Genomic DNA, 16,752 nt, shown 5'->3' on the forward strand with positions numbered 1-16,752 from the left:
TCCTTAACGACACTTTAAAACTCCTCTTACTCTTCTCCCACCACCACAGCGAACATTTTTTGAGATCTTCCGACGTGCTAAACAATGGTCTAAAGCATTTTTACGTAGATCATCCATTTCAGTCATTTTTCAACAACCGTATAAAGATAAGAACTGTTATCATCTCCAATTTGCAGGTGAAGTCACTGAAGTTCAAGGAGGTTATTTAACTTGCCCAACATTGCCAATAAGTGGTGGAATCAAGATGTGAATTCAGGCAGACTGACCCTTCAGTCCATGTCTAACCCACTCTACTGTGTATCTCCCCTCACCCCTACTTCATGTCTGCCCTGGCTGGCTAATGCATCGTCTCACGGTTTCTACTACCATCCACGTGCTGATGCTGACACTCAAGTCAATCTCTCCTGTTCAAGCTCTCATTTGAATTTCAGAATAATTTCAATTACCTCCTAAATATCTCCACCACCCAAATGTCCCACAGGCCCAAAACACACCACCTCATCTGCCCCCATAAACCGGCTCTGTGTGCTATCATCATTCTTCCACTTTCAAAAGCCAAGTACCTCAGCAATCATTCTTCTTCTTCCCACAGCCATCTCAGACATCTGATCAATTCTATTTATTTTATATTTGTAATAATTCTTCCTTTTCATTCTTATTACCACTTCCGTGACCTAGGCTGTCCTCACCTCTTATCTGGTCTCCAACACTGAATCCTAATCCTGTCTTCTCCCACCCAGCCATTCTCAACAGTCTTCAGGCTGATCTTCCAAATCAAAACTGACCATGTTAATCCCCTGCTCAGCACCCTTTACTGGCTGCCATCAATCTAAAGGGGAAAGTCTAAGCACTACATGGGGACAGTTAAGGTCCACTACCCTCCAGGGCCTGCCTACTTCTCCAGACTCATCTCTGACCACCATTCCATCATACTTCAGCTCACCCCTCAAAATTACATAACAGCTTATAGGCCCTAGCACATGCTCCCACTTCGTATTCCTATTCATTTATTCAACAAACACTCACTGAGCAACTTCTACGAGTCAGGCACTATTTTTGGGCACCAGGGAAATAGTTATTTAGAAAAAGAAAAAAAAAATCTCTACCCAGAGATTTATTCATGCTGACCCCTCTGCCTGGCCTCGCTCTCCTCTAAATCAGCCTTTTCTATTTAGCCTGGGTCTCATTTTCTCTAAGGAGCTTTCCCTAAGCCTTTGTCCTTGTTCCAAGGCTAAAAAGATACTTCTCTTTAATGCTTGCACTGTATAACTCTCTTTAGCACTCAGCAAAAAAATGGAAGTGACTGCTTATGCAACTTTTCCCACCAGACTTTAAGTTTCTTGAAGACAGGGACCACATCTTATTTGTATATACACATTAATTAGTACAGAATTACTAATTCTGTAAGGCAAGTACAATTGTTAGTTCAATGAATTAATGACATCTTTACAAAGAGCCTATTACATACCAGAAAGTGTGCTACACACTTCACACACACCTTCTCATTTCATTCTCTCAACAATCCTAAGGCTAAAAATGCTTACCTTGGCATTAGCTGTCACTATTATTTTTTGTTGTTACACAGTAGATATTACCATCTCCATTTTGCAGATGGGAAACTAAGTATAAGAGGAGTATCTCTAAAATGTTACACACCACTTCACACCTGCTGGGGTGGCTATAATAAAAAAATCAGATAATACCAAGTGCTGGAGGGACTGTAAAATGGTGCAGTTCCTTAAATAGTTAAACAGAGTTACCATATGACTCAGCATTTCCACTCCTAGGGATACACTCAAAAGTAATGACAACATATCCACACAAAAACCTGTACATAAATGTTTATAACAGTGATTATTATTATTCGTAATAGCCAAAAGGTAGAAGCAATCCAAATGTCCATCAACTGATGAACGGATAAACAAAATGCGTTTCGTCGTACAAGGGGATATTATTTGGCCATAAAAAGGAATGCAGTACTCATGCTACATGATGAACCTTGACAACAGGAAAGAAGCTAGTCACAAAAGACTACATATTGTATGATTCCATGTATCTGAAATGCCCCAAGCAGGCATTCTAGGGAGACAGCAAGTACATTAGTCTTGCTGGGGCGGTGTTGCGGGGGTGGTGGTGGTGGTGAACGTGGAATAGGGGAGTGAGAACTAAAGGTCCAGAAAAATGTTGTAAAATTGAGTATGGTGCTGACTGTAGACATCTGTGAATATTCTAAAACCACTGAATCACTGAATTCAATTGGGGAATATGGTATGTGAACTGCATCTCTATTCTAAGGCTACTATTAAAAAAAATAGGGCCACACAGGTAGCAAAAGATGAGGCTGAAACTCAAGGTTGGGTCTAACTTCAAAGCCTTTGCTGTTTCCACCACTCCCAAGCTGCTAGACAAAGGCCAGGACTAAAACGCACATCTCTGTTTCCTTACATTTCAGTTTTACAAATGTCAAATTACTGATGTCTGATTGCGACTCAGCAGAAAGCTAGACAAATTATGATCTTTAAAATAAAAATCCAAAACTGACTGTTTCAAATAAGGTAACTGTACCTGAATCAAAACCGCCGAATGTGTTAGGGCATCGTTCAACATCGTGAGCACATTTGATGTAGGAACAACCCCAGGATCATGACCCCAAGAAGTTATTAGTAATCGATCATAACCCTATGGGAAAGAAATGAATAAAACACAGCATAGCATTTAGAAACAAACAAAGAAAATTAAGAAAGTTATCTATAATACTGCTTACCAGTTTCTATCGTCCTTAAAAATGATTTTTAAAAAAACCTCATTCAACATACCTGGAATATATCTGGCAGTTTTCGAAGTCTTGTACCTTTGGACAGCAAAAGAGATGGTGGTCCTTGCCTGGTGATATGGTAAATGTACAGTTTAAACCAGACAGAACTGACTTCTGGGATAGCTGGTCCAATATGCTAAAATCATAAAACAGGTAAGATAAAGTTGTAAATATTTATCTAAAGAAGCCAAATTTCACAAATGACCAAGTATATTCTTAAAGCTAATGCCTCATGTAAGTGTTAACTCCTATTATCTTTATGAAGATAAATTTTAAAGGATCCATTCAAACAGTTTCAAACTTACACTGGAATTGAGAAAGCATGGCTTATCACTGCAATTAAGAGAATGGACTCTGGAGTAGATGGCCTAAGTCTGAATCTTGGCTTCATCCCCTCAGCCCTATCACCTAAGGTTACTTAAGCGCTCTTGTGCCTCATTTTGCTCATCTGTAACATGGTAACAAAATACTTATCTCTTAAGGACATTGTTAAAGGTTTAAAATAGTACCTGGCAGCACATAACAAGCTCTGTATCAAAGTGTTAGTTATTACAATCATTAATAATTTTTCTCAAAAGGGACTATGTATCCTTCCATCCATGTTACCATTCATCCATTCATTCAGTTCATGGATTCCTACCATGACCAGAGGCTGTGTTAAAGAACAGAAGGAAGTGTGTGTGTGTGTGTGTGTGTGTGTGTGCGCGCGCGTGTGTTTGGGGGGGGGGCTGCGAATCTACAATCACTCCTGCTTAACAGAGGACAAAACTGGGGTAAGGGGGGAGTGGGCGCACTGAGGCAGCTAGATCAGCACAGGCAACAAAATCATCCTGGTACAAGAATCCCTTCCTTTCTTCTACACCATTAAACCTAGCACATCTAGGAAACCAGGAAGGATGTAGCACTGAAGAACAGCACAAAGCTCACTCTTTGAAAATGGGACATGTCACAATGGCCTTGCTAAGTATATAAACAAACGCAACTGATCTATTTTTAAAAAGTAAAAGACCAGCAATCATTTTCACGATTTTACAGATAACTAGAGTTCTAGCTTTCAAGCATAATCTTTTCTTTTCAGCTTATTTAGCATCACAGCCCCACTTCCAAAATATTTCATTTTTCCTAATTAAATTTATCTTATCCCTCAAGGTAATCCAGGTTTCCTTCTCAGAGCAGCCAAAAACATTTTCTTTAAAATCCTGCATTCAAGAAGAAAATTTTAACTGAATGTGTCACTAGTCAATAGATAATACATATATAAAATGTACCAATTATACCTCACAAACTGAACATAACATTTTACAACAGCAAAAAAATACAAAACTGCTTTCTGAGTTGATGATGTTAATATCTGGTTATCTACAAATTGAGAATTAATACAATAAGACTGATAAACCTCTCCTTCAAGTCGCCATGAGGAAGGATGAAATGGCAGCAGAGTGAGCTTCCCAGTGAGTCTTTACCTGAGGGGTGCAGCTGCTGACAGGCCGGATTTCATTGGTGAGAGGAGCCATGGAAACAAGCAGTGTGTAATTTTTGTTTAGAACTCTGCTGCAAGTTGCAGGGTCCAACCCAAGAAGGCTTTCACAGCGCAAGAGATCCAGAGGAAAACCTGAATTATGATCAACCACATACATAGAATGAAAGACTGACAATGTGAAAAAAAAGAGTCTAAGATGAAACACTGATACCTGCCTTGAGATTTAAATTTTTTTAATAAGGTAGAATATCTCTATTAAAAAGCACTTTAGGGCTTCCCTGGTGGCGCAGTGGTTGAGAGTCCGCCTGACGATGCAGGGGACGCGGGTTCGTGCCCCGGTCCGGGAGGATCCCACATGCCGTGGAGCGGCTGGGCCCGTGGGCCATGGCTGCTGAGCCTGCGTGTCCGGAGCCTGTGCTCCGCGACGGGAGAGGCCGCAGCAGTGAGAGGCCCGCGTACCGGGAAAAAATTTTAAAAAAATAAAATAAATAAAAATAAATAAATAAAGCACTTTATTTCCTAGGAGACCAATAAGACTCTTTAAGACTTAAAGCTGAAAGTCTTTATTCTACTGGTGTTTCTTCAGGCTAACCTTATACTTTAAAAATATGTTTGCTTTATCTTACTTCCTCTCCATCATGGCAGTGGCATCTTATAAAAGCCTAAGTGCCATGGGAAAGCTGTATCCTTCCCTCCCCCAATTTTCAATCTCCATAACAACTTTGCAGCCAAGTTCTGAATTGACCAGAAGGGCAAGAATTCCTCATTTAGAAACATGTGCCTAAACTGTAGTCCATAAAGCAGGAACTCACTTAGCATGCAACTGATTTTAAGTGTTCCCATTCTTAATCCTTCTGGAAAATACCAGTCCTACTGCTCTCTAAAAAGATAAAGGGAATTTGGAGGGTCTGTCTGCGTCTGGCCTCTCAGAGATAAACAAGGGGAGTGCCTGTGATCTTAACTAAGTTATATGAGAAAGGGTGGGTCCTTGCAGTAAGCCCTTTTCTGAAACACAAAAGAGTTAGAAGCTTCAGGTAAAACTCAACATTGTCAATGCCAAGTATAGAAAATATTTAATGAATACTAGGATATGGAAGGAAGTCTAAAGAGTTGATGGTGGTTAAAACAAAGTTTTTACAACTGTGATTGCTTTTCTACAGATGAGGTTTAATTTCTAAACATTTCATAGTACTAGACTGACAAATTACAAACAGTGGCTTTAAGGTCTCACTTGTACTGATCCTAGGGAAAAGAGATCTTTTTTAAAGACAAAGATACCTGGAAAAAAAAATTATGCTTAGAAATAATGAAAAAAAGTTAGACCACACATTGTTTCTGTTTTTTAAGCAGTGCCTCATGCTGTCTAAAACCAAAAGATTACTAAGAAACTAGTCTTTTTCACACATATCAGAGGTTTGTTTCTATGACAGTATCAGAAGACTTTTTGCTTTACAGTGAATACCAAGTACTACATGATACACTCAAACTACAAATTACTAGTGACGTAAAAAAAAATTCTTGCTACTCAAAACAAGATGCTTAAACACCAATACTATAGAATTTCTTGTTTAAAAAGGAGTAAGTTATCACTCCTGGCACCTACAGAAAGTTACCTTTCTCAACATGGAGAATATTAAGCCCTAATGCCCTAAAAAGTTATTCTTTATCTGGAATGAATGACCTTCTTTTCTATGAATCTAGAATGGTACTAGTTATACGCCATTATAAGAAAAATTGAGAAACAGTCACTTAAATCATCTTCTGTGTTCTGTGGTTCTAATGAGGAGCCCCAGTTAAGAAAGGCTGGTTAAAAGAATGAAACTTCATAAACAATTGCCCATTTGGTCTCATGGGGAGGGAGGAGTTAATCACATTTTAACTTTGGAGCCATATCAATTATTCTAAGCTCCAGAAATAGTCAACTATTAAACATACCTTAAAGGTTAGAATTATACTTTACTTTCACACAGGATAGGTTTAGGTTTACCATTTAACTTAGTTGATGATACACAGACTATTCATGGTGAAAAACAAAGTTTAGCCCAACCTATTAAACAACAAATTGTTGATGAATAAATCAATAAAAACCTTAGTGTTCAAGAGAAGATGATGTAAGGAACAGAGCAAAGGAAAAAAATTCAAGAGACATGGATTCAAGTCCCAGCTCTTCCATTTACTAACTATATGGGTTTTAATGACTAAATGGGCAGGAGATTTAACCAAGATAAGCTTCAATTTCTTTACCTATAAATTGAGTTACCCCTGGCTGGTCACTAGCACTAATATTCTTGCACTCTATGACTGGCAGTAAAAGATGGCTATAACAGAATAGTTCAAATATTCTAACCCATTATCTCGATAAGTCACTAAAAAGTCCCAGAAATTCCAGGATTTGTACATCCAGAGACATATTTAAGACTGTGCCACTCACTGTTAGGTCACAAGATCTAATATTTGGTAACCAAAAAATGGTTACTATCAACAAATGCTTATCAATAAGTGCTTCAGACTCTTGGTGTTTGGTGATTTAATATTCTCAGTTTCAACTGTTTATGAATAACCTCAGAAAGAGCTCCAGCATGGAAGCATTTGTAACACTGCTAAAGCACAACTCTGAACCAAACACCCCAAGGCTGAAGAAGTGAGTCACTAGGTACTAAGTGTGTCTAACCTCACTCAGCTAAACTACCCAGCATCTTTGTCCTCTCCTCTGCAACAACTCTTGTAAAGTGACAAGTGATTCTGCCCTAAATTTTTTTAGTTGAGCTGAAAAGAAAGCCAGATGCTGATGAAAGCAGTAGAATGAAAATGGATATGACTAAGAAAATGATGGCTCTTGGCCAGAAAACAGAACTTTTAGGTAAATGAAAGAATAAGTGAAATTAAATGTGATACTGGTGCTAAGAATTCAGTGTCCCAAAATGCAACTCCTGTGAATGTCCGAAGACTTCACAATGTAATTACATTCACAGTGTAATGCTCTTACACTGGTGCCCAAGCTGTTGCATCTTTTTAAAAACACACACTCCTGGGCGCCATTCCACAATTTAGGAGCTAATACCATCAGTTCAACTAAAGTTCGGGAACCCCTTTCCACCACGAAACTGAGAGAGCACACCAGGGCAAGAGCCACATTAGAGTTCATCAATAGATTAAAACTGCTTCCATTTCTTTCTTTAACTCTTTGAAATGAGGTTATCTGTTCCCTTTTTTATTCTTCGAAGTAAAATACTTTAGTAACTATTATAGCAGCATTTGAATAGGAAGACTCTGTTTATTATCTTTATATAACAAATCTTTCATTCTTGATATTTCATGCTTCCTAAATAAATTTTGGCATTTGTCCATCTCTCAAAACAAATGCCTATTCTATATCCCATCAGCTACTTAAACAAATTAACACTCCAACTCTTTTTGTAGGTAACTAAACAAATTTAGATACTACAAAAAGTCAGTGGCACATAAAAGAGGAGAAACAGTAAAACAAGGTAAGGAACAGCTGACGAGTAAAGAAATTCACAGAACAAGCCAACAGTTATAAATTCAATGTGCTATCTACACAAAATGTTTTAAATAAGTGATGATTAAATAAGTGAGCATGACCTGTTTAACTTCTTAGAAAGAAGTTCCACAGGATCATGTCTTCAAAATCAAGTATTTTTATCATACCATAATTGGGTTGGTCTGGCTGTGCAGTTTGTGCAACTAGATCTTTATTATGACGCAGAAACAATATTGTGTTTCTCAGAGTGAGTGCATGATCAAAGTATCTCTGTGCTTCTCCTTCACCAGTGCTCTGAACCTAAACCAAGAGAAAACAAATTTTGCAACAAAAACCACTCTCATGCCATTCATTCTAGTATATAACCATACAGTAGAGATATTAAGATATTTAAAATCAGTAAATCAAAAATTTGCCCAGGCGATTTTGAAACAAATATTAACCCCAATCGTGGTTGGGCTTCCATGTGACTATACCTTTGAAGATGACAGAAATTACCCCAGCAAGTAAAACCAACAACTTCAGCAACGAAGTAATGCTGAATTGTACCATTATACGTTGTATGTTCCATATACGATTCAAATAAGGTGCTTTAAAAACTCCAAGATGTATATATTCTGTTTCATCCAGAAAAGTACTCCAATCCATGGTCACCAATTATGCCATTATCTTATCACCCTGTTCACAACTTTGCAAGGAACAATGGCATACGTGATTCAACACAGCTGTTCAACACTGCTGAACATACAGCTTAAAATCACTCAACAAGGATTCACTGAGTCCCTATTATGTGCTATGACCTCTCTAGGATGTAAGGAGAGAGTGGCGGACAAAACTCCTGCCTTCACTGGCTTTACATGTATGCTCTTCTGACACTGAGTCAGTCACCTGTTTAATATGTAAAAACATACACATTCCAGAAACAACACAAAAAACAGAAGGAAAGGTCTACAGGGGGAAATAACGAAATTAGATTTGCATGAAATTAATAAGATCAACTGATTAATCAAGATGAAGCTTAAAAAAATAGCTAAGAAACTATTTTTAAAAACTAAACTTCAGGGCTTCCCTGGTGGCGCAGTGGTTGAGAGTCCGCCTGCCGATGTAGGGGACACAGGTACGTGCCCCGGTCCGGGATGATCCCACATGCCGCGGAGCGGCTGGGCCCGTGAGCCATGGTCGCTGAGCCTGCGCATACAGAGCCTGTGCTCCACAACGGGAGAGGCCACAACAGTGAGAGGCCTGCGTACCGCAAAAACAAACAAACAAAAAAACTAAACTAAACTTCAGACTAAAGGGCTTTCCCAAGAATGACTATGTGGTAAAAAAGAATACAGATATATAAAGTGTAAAAGGGATCTTCCAATTTGCTATACATGATAAAACACTAGTTGAGGTGAGAAAAATAAAAATCAGGAAAACACGTTAAAATGTGCTAAATATAAAAAATTTACTGGCAAAAGATGATACACAATAAGATATAGGGTTAAACAAGATATTAAAAGTATTGAGGAAATAATAAAAATATGAAGATAAAAGATAAAGAGACAAATTAATAACAAGGATTATCTCGGGCACTAAAAAAGTAAAAATCCTATGGAGAAGGGGGAGTGGAAAAAAATGTTATGGTAAGTCTCTTTTCTGAGATGTAAAGGAAGTACAAAATCATAAAAAATTCTCTAAACATACATGAGTTCACCACTAAAGCACAAAAGTTACCAAAATTATTAGTCAAAGAATAGATTAGGCACACAAACTGCTTGCATAAAGAAGTGCAGAGAGCAGAATAAAATATCCAGGGAATGAAAAACACCAAAAGGGCAATCAAGGTTTAGAGCTAAGGAAAACTAGGTTGTATTCATGAGGAAAAAGACAGTTAAGAACAAATATGGCTGAAGTCTTCAAGATGCTAAAAGCGGTAGTGAGAGTGGACATAAACACGATACCCAGGGACACTGTTCCAGATTTAAGATAAGTGGAACAAAAACTTCAAATAAAATTGCTTAAGAGTAGATCTTAGAGTCATACTGAAAAAAAAAGTTAAAGGCTACTTTAGAAAAGTGCAATTTAAAAAATTACACATAGACTTAAGATTTCTTCATTATATCAAATTATGCTAACAGCTTAGATGAGGTAGACAAATCACTGTTTTTAAACCACAAAATTCATTCATCCGCTCAATATGTTTAAGCCTAAATGCCTGCCATGGTATTACAGTGCGATGAGGTAGCAGTGAACAAGAATATACGAAAAATCTACATAATCAATAACTGATGTTTTATCAAGCAAGAGAAGATTGCAAATGCCTTGACATCCCATAATAAGCTATCTAGATTTACCTTTTCTAGTTCTATAAGAAAGCTGTCCAGAGACTCATCTGAGAGTTTGCCAACTTCGAACATTGTGACTGCATGGCTTTTCAAGTTCTGCAATAAAGAAACAAAACTAAAATGTACCTTATTTGAGCCTATTATTAATAAGTTGTAATTTTCCCTTAGATTTATATTACGCTTTCCAATACATTTAAACTTAAGGGTGGGTGAGGAGCTGATTTTTCTAATAACAAAAGTAGCCCTCACTAAAAAGTTCCGACATTCCTCTAAGGAATATAAGACAAAGGCAGCTGCATTTTCCGGAAAAAATCTAGTACTTAAAAAAAGATATAAAAGCAATGAATTATTTTATATCTAATCTTTATTTTAAACATTTTCGTATTTAAACAAGAATCTGACTTACTGGTGAAAGGTTTCCCATCATTAAAAAGGCAGTAAGAGTTGAGTCAAACAGGAATGCAATACGCTTTGTATATCCTGTAGACAAACTCAAACTGCTTATACTGGCTGTGTCTGTTGGGGGAAAAAAAATCATAGTTTAAAAATCAAGTAAGTGAAAACTGTTCTTTGCTTATCATTTGGAATGAGAAAGTATTTCATTTCAGCTTCATTTAATAATCAGAAAGTACATAATATAGGTAACACTGTAGTCACAAGAGGTCCCAATCCTACCTATCTCCAACAGAGATAAAAAAAGTTAAAGTTCAAAAAAAAAATTTTTTTTAAAGGCACTCACTTTTGTAGTAAATTTTTTGAAAACCAGTAATAAACCAAGACTTGATCACTGTCAGATCAATAAGACTACCTAGCCTAACCTCTACAGACAAGTCACCTGGCTCAGGTAACAGAGCTACTTAGGGTAGGAGCAGAAGCCCATGTTGTGTGCCCCTCTCCCCTCCCAACACAAAACCACGTGCAGCCCGCTTGTCCACTATGCTTTGCCTCCCTCTGTGCTTAGCCCAAGCAATGGCCTTCCTGCACTCGTCAGCTGGCACGCTCTTATTCATTCTCAACCCAAAAATCATCTTCTCCATGAAGGCTCCTAAACCTCTCTAGGCAGAAAGAGGGCTCTTCCCCTTTGCGCTCCACAAGCACCATAATGCTTCTCACACTGTGGTGGTTTTTATGGTTATACTCTCCAGACTTAGTTTTTGGAAGGAAACTACCATATTCTTGTCAATTTTATACCCCTAAGATCTACCACAAGGTCCAACATATGGGTAAGTACTCAAAGACTACTTTTGAATGACTGAAATCCAGAACAAACCACAAAATAATTGTAAGCCTGGAGAGTTTGCTTTATGAGTGTATGTGCAGACACATGGCTTATCTACAGACAGACTCAAACTGAGTTACTGCTAACCTGGATCTTCTTGACTATTTGTATCAGTGTCAGTAGCCGATGAAGCTTCTTGTACAGGACTCCTACTTTCCCCGCCATCCCATGATAGAAGCATCTTTTGTGGATCTAAAGTACTCCTATTAATGAAGAATACATTCACTTTTTAAAAATCATATAAATGATCATATATAAAAACAGCTACTGAAGTCAGTACTTAAATTATGAACATCCACCTAAATCCACTCTTACATTCAAGCCCCAAATTGAGACACAGTCCCAAAATACTCTGCACACACAGAAAAGGTTCTTAACTAAACCCATGGATAGGCTTCAGGAAATTTGGGAATGTTTAAAAATTATATGTAAAATATTGTATGAGCTTTTCTCTGGGGAAAGCATTTTAGTTTTCATCAAATTCTAAAAAAGATTACCACACACACAAGATTAACCACCACTAATATATATATATGGTTCACCTCACTTGACAGGTTGAATAAGTAAAATTTTTGTATGTAAAGCAATGCTTTTTTCAAAAAGAAACTCTCCTACTAAATAAATGAGTTACTTTAATCTGTTTACGGATGGAACATTCTTCCACGATGAATGAAGTTGATCCAAATTTATTACTTGTCCCTTCTTATGGGCAAACCCCAATCGGCAGTACATTGACACAGCATTCTGAAAGGAATATAAAGGAAATGAACATCTGAAATAAACTAGACTTCAGAATGTTTGTAGAGAAAAAACTATTACGGACTATGCTTACAGTGAGCCTCAAACATTTTCATCCCATAACTAGAAGAAAAAATTTTCAGTAGGCCTAGTCTTCCACTAAAGTCTTCAGATATGTAGGAGAGGGAATGTTCCCAACTGTCTGGCCTGGGCCTCCCTAGATCCACCCCCAAAGAAGCGGAAGTTGTTGCTTATCTGACTTCATTACAAAATACTGTGACTTCACTACAAGACACTGCTACAAGACACTACAAGACACTACAAGACACAAGTCAGGCTGCTTTCTGGTGGGCACAGACCTGTGAGTACAGCTTTCACTCCCTGGGATGGAATACTGGTTCAGGGTTCTTATTTTGCTCTTCTCTATCTTTGTAAGCACCCCGACTGTGCACACTTCCTCTGACAGCTAATAAGAATCTCACTGCTTCTGTTTCTCAGTATCAAGACAAAAATCTATAATCCATTCAGTATTCCTATCACAAGTGAAGAGAGTATAAAAATTACATACCTTAACCAGGGATAGGTCTATCTCAAGAACATTTGCAAGCTGGAAAATAAAATTTTAAAAATATTTTACATTCTAAGAATCATAAGCATATTACACAGTTGTAATAGACCATTTGACCATAATCAGAAAAATTTAAATTATTAATAACTGAGTCTGAATAAATTTTGTAATCAGAATTTTTTTCGTTCCATATCTCTAAGACACTTAGGGGAGTACAAATCCAGGCAGTGACCATAACAACTGAATTACTTAGCCTGTAATTTCGTCTCATTCAAAATAAAAAAAATTTCCAGATCAGTCAATTGTCTACAATGCTTTTATTATAAAGTCATATAAAGTTATTTAACCCATTCATAAGCTATTAACTAAAAAAATTTTAATATATATATGCAGGAAGTAACTCAAGAATAGTGAACTTAAGTATATTAATGGTCCAAGATCTAACCATGGGTGGACTTTGAAAATATTTTAATTATATCATTAAATAATTTTATCTACTTTACACAAACTTATTTTATAATCTTGAGGCTAAGTTCTTTCATAAGATGCTATCATACTTACCTCTGCAACATTAGTATGCTCATCTATTGAAACAAATATCTTATAGAGTAGAGTTTCAAAATAATCACCTTGCACTCGATTCATTACAAAACCTTCAAGAGGAGGAACTAAAATAAACAAAATAGACTTTTCTCAGTGACATAATTTTATAAAACAAGAAAGTTTAATTCAAACATCTAATTGAAAGAGACCTCCAACTTAGGGACTGAATTCAGCTTTTGATTCATTTTACCAACTCCATAGCAAGTTTTCCTAAAACTCCCGAAGTAAGGTCATATGCAATGCTGTCTACACAGAGTGGACTCTTATGGCAGAGCATAAATCCTACAAAGAGTAATTTCATCCCCATGGACCTCTCAGCGTTACTGAGGCAGAGAAGTGCTAGAGGCATGGACTTGGTAGAACGGCAGGGGCGCCGGTGCTGCTCCAGAATGGGGAAGCCCGCCAAGGGTGTGTTTCTGATGCGTCTAGGGCAGCAGGTGGCTGGTCTAAAGCAGAGAAGCAAGAACTGCAAGTCACCATGCTATCCAAAACCAGGTGGACAAAAGGTATTGGCTCTCCGCCCTCCACATCATCCCTGCTCCATCCTGAGAAAAGGGGAAATTCATCTGCATGACTGCCACATTTATCACTGGTATAATTTGCTCTTTGGGGCTTTCTATTCTGTAACCTCCTTGATGGGAAGAGGGTCAAGACCTTCCACACAAGAGGCTGCCCGATCGATGCTCCCCACCTATTTATTCATACTCACTTCTCTCCATCTCTTTGGTCCAGATGCTCTAACCCACTTTACTAGAGTGCTCTGCCTGGCCAACAATAAAGAGGCACTATGCTTTCCTTTGCCATTCTCCCCTGTGGGCACACTTCCCCTGAAAACATCGTGGGAAGAAGGCGTGTGCCTAGGCCATAGCAGGATTTGGGTGTCCTTGTGTCCTCTAACCCTAACACCACCTAACTGCACCCAAAACCTAAATTATTCCCAACAGAGAGATGTAAGACAAAATTCAAGTGGTCAAAAAGAAGGCACTGTGAAGAACCACAATGTATACATCAGGATAGGCTCTCTACTTTACAGCTCTGGCTCATGTCATTTTTTGATTTAGTGCTACCCATATTTCCAATCATCCAAGGACTGTTAAGGATCAAAGGTTTCTTTTTAGAAATATTTTAGTAATCCCATTTTTTATATAATTAATTCTTTTCCTACACTCTCAGCTGTGTGAATATGAAGTGTAAATGTTTACTGAACGCTTACTAAGTGCCAGACTATACTACTAGCTACTTTATATATACAATTCCACTTAATCCTCTTAATGTTAAGAGTTGTTCAAAACTATACCCTATCTTAGAGATGAAGAAACAAGGCAATGGGCTTCCCTGGTGGCGCAGTGGTTGAGAGTCCGCCTGCCGATGCAAGGGACATGGGTTCGTGCCCCCGTCCGGGAAGATCCCACATGCCGCAGAGCGGCTGGGCCCGTGAGCCATGGCCGCTAAGCCTGTGCGTCCGGAGCCTGTGCTCCGCAACGGGAGAGGCCACAACAGTGAGAGGCCTGCGTACCGCAAAAAAAAAAAAAAAAAAAAAAAAAAAAAAAGAAACAAGGCACTAAAAGGTTAGAAATACACAATTTACATCTAGGCAAAAAGAATGAGGCAACTCTACATAAAGAGATATGGAATAGTAGCAACGTATAATTAAAAAAGCAAAGTATGAGCTGGATACACCACCTGCGTAAGAATAAAACCACACAAAAAAGGATATATACATATATGCCTATGTGCATAGTATGTTTTTGGAAGAATATACAGGAAACTTAGTGGCGGCTGAGAGAGGAACTGACTGGTTAGGGACAGGCATGGGAAGCAGACTTTTTATACTCTTCTGTAAATTTAGTATTTTATAATCATAATTACTGCCTACTCAAAAAATACATTAACAAAAATAAAAATAAAGAAAATACCTGGAAATAGCAAAAAAAGTTATAGAAAAAAAAAAGACAAGGAAGGCCTGGCCATAAACACATGGTAACACAAATAAAAAATACAGGTCAGGACACACTAGACTATGATAACCTGATAGGAGGAAGTAGTGCTGTGAAAAGCCCCCAACACTCATTGTTAACAGTAAGGTCCCTGGGGTTTTGTGACACTTCATATTTGATTACACAATATCTTAGAATGGTAAAATATATCACAAACAAGAATAATACCTAAAAGATATGATGGAAAACACACTTATAATACATAACCTTAATATAACAAGTGCTTCTATAAATTGGTAAGAAATCTAATCTAGAGGAAAAAAAGCCAAGGATGTGTCCAAGAATGTTAACCACATCACCACTGAGGTAAATAAATAAATAAATAAAATAAAAAAGAATAAAATATTTAAAAAAGGAAATGATCTAAACAACCAGCATAGGGAAATGGTTTACTAAATTGAAATATACAAGGGTCTTAATATTGATTTAACTTGGGGAGGTGGGTGAAGAGGAAGGGAGGAAGAGATAAAGATAAAAAAGATGGTAGTGACATGAAAATATAAGACACAGATATGTCAGGTAAAAATGAAGAACAAGGACTTCCCTAGTGGTTCAGTGGTTAAGAATCCACCTGCCAATGCAGGGGACACAGGTTCAAGCCCTGGTCCGGGAAGATCCCACATGTTGCAGAGCAACTAAGCCCATGCGCCACAACTACTGAGCCTGTGCTCTAGAGCCCGTGAGCCACAACTACTGAGCCCGTGTGCTACAACTACTGAAGCCCGCGTGCCTAGAGCCCGTGCTCCACAACGAGAAGCCACCACAATGAGAAGCCCGCACACCGCAACCAAGAGTAGCCCCTGCTCGCCGCGACTAGAGAAAGCCCACGCGCAGCAACGAAGACCCAACGCAGCCATAAATAAATAAACAAATAAATAAATAATGTAAAATGAAGAACATATAATTGTATGATATTACTGAATATATGTAGAAACTTATGCACTGAACAAGGTTTAAAAAGTGACATAAATGTACAAAAACACTGGTTTGATTTAGGATTGTGAGAAATTTACCTCAGATTTCTACTATTTTAATACAGTGCTTACACCAACAAAAGATAAAAATGAAAGGAATTTAACTAAAACCACCTCAATGAGTTGCAACGTAATGAGGAAGAAATGTTTTTCTTTGAAAAATTCTAACATCAAAGATCCCAGAATGATATGTGTCTAACTTAACAGGTGACACACAGTGCCCAGCACCTAGCAGCCATTCAAAAAACATTGAGAAATATTAGCACATACTTACCTGCTATACAACTGTCATCAGATATTGGTACATCCAGATAAATAAATCCTTTGTTATATAAACCTACAGAAACAAAAGTATCTTGTTTTAGATGAACCAGTAAACACTGTAGTTTAAAAAATTAAAATAAAAACTTTATTCCTGATTTTCTGTAAAGATTCTTACAACTTAATGGTATATGAAAAGGAAAAA

General features: G+C 37.7%; 1 protein-coding gene across 1 annotated transcript in view; it reads right to left on the reverse strand.

Annotated features, from left to right (window-relative positions):
* FAM91A1 (family with sequence similarity 91 member A1) overlaps positions 1 to 16,752 on the reverse strand; it is a 42,874-nt gene that overhangs the window by 13,075 nt on the left and 13,047 nt on the right. The window contains exons 8-18 of the mRNA XM_079901954.1: positions 16,561 to 16,623; positions 13,274 to 13,380; positions 12,713 to 12,751; positions 12,038 to 12,150; positions 11,494 to 11,609; positions 10,534 to 10,643; positions 10,137 to 10,223; positions 7,965 to 8,097; positions 4,279 to 4,427; positions 2,817 to 2,951; positions 2,566 to 2,679 (exon numbers count right to left, since the gene is read on the reverse strand). Of these exons, the coding sequence (XP_079758080.1) occupies positions 2,566 to 2,679; positions 2,817 to 2,951; positions 4,279 to 4,427; positions 7,965 to 8,097; positions 10,137 to 10,223; positions 10,534 to 10,643; positions 11,494 to 11,609; positions 12,038 to 12,150; positions 12,713 to 12,751; positions 13,274 to 13,380; positions 16,561 to 16,623 (1,166 nt within the window). The remainder of the gene's footprint in view (positions 1 to 2,565; positions 2,680 to 2,816; positions 2,952 to 4,278; positions 4,428 to 7,964; positions 8,098 to 10,136; positions 10,224 to 10,533; positions 10,644 to 11,493; positions 11,610 to 12,037; positions 12,151 to 12,712; positions 12,752 to 13,273; positions 13,381 to 16,560; positions 16,624 to 16,752) is intronic.

This window comes from Stenella coeruleoalba (genome assembly GCF_951394435.1).
Source record: "Stenella coeruleoalba genome assembly, chromosome: 17".
In the NCBI taxonomy this organism is placed as follows: domain Eukaryota; kingdom Metazoa; phylum Chordata; class Mammalia; order Artiodactyla; family Delphinidae; genus Stenella; species Stenella coeruleoalba.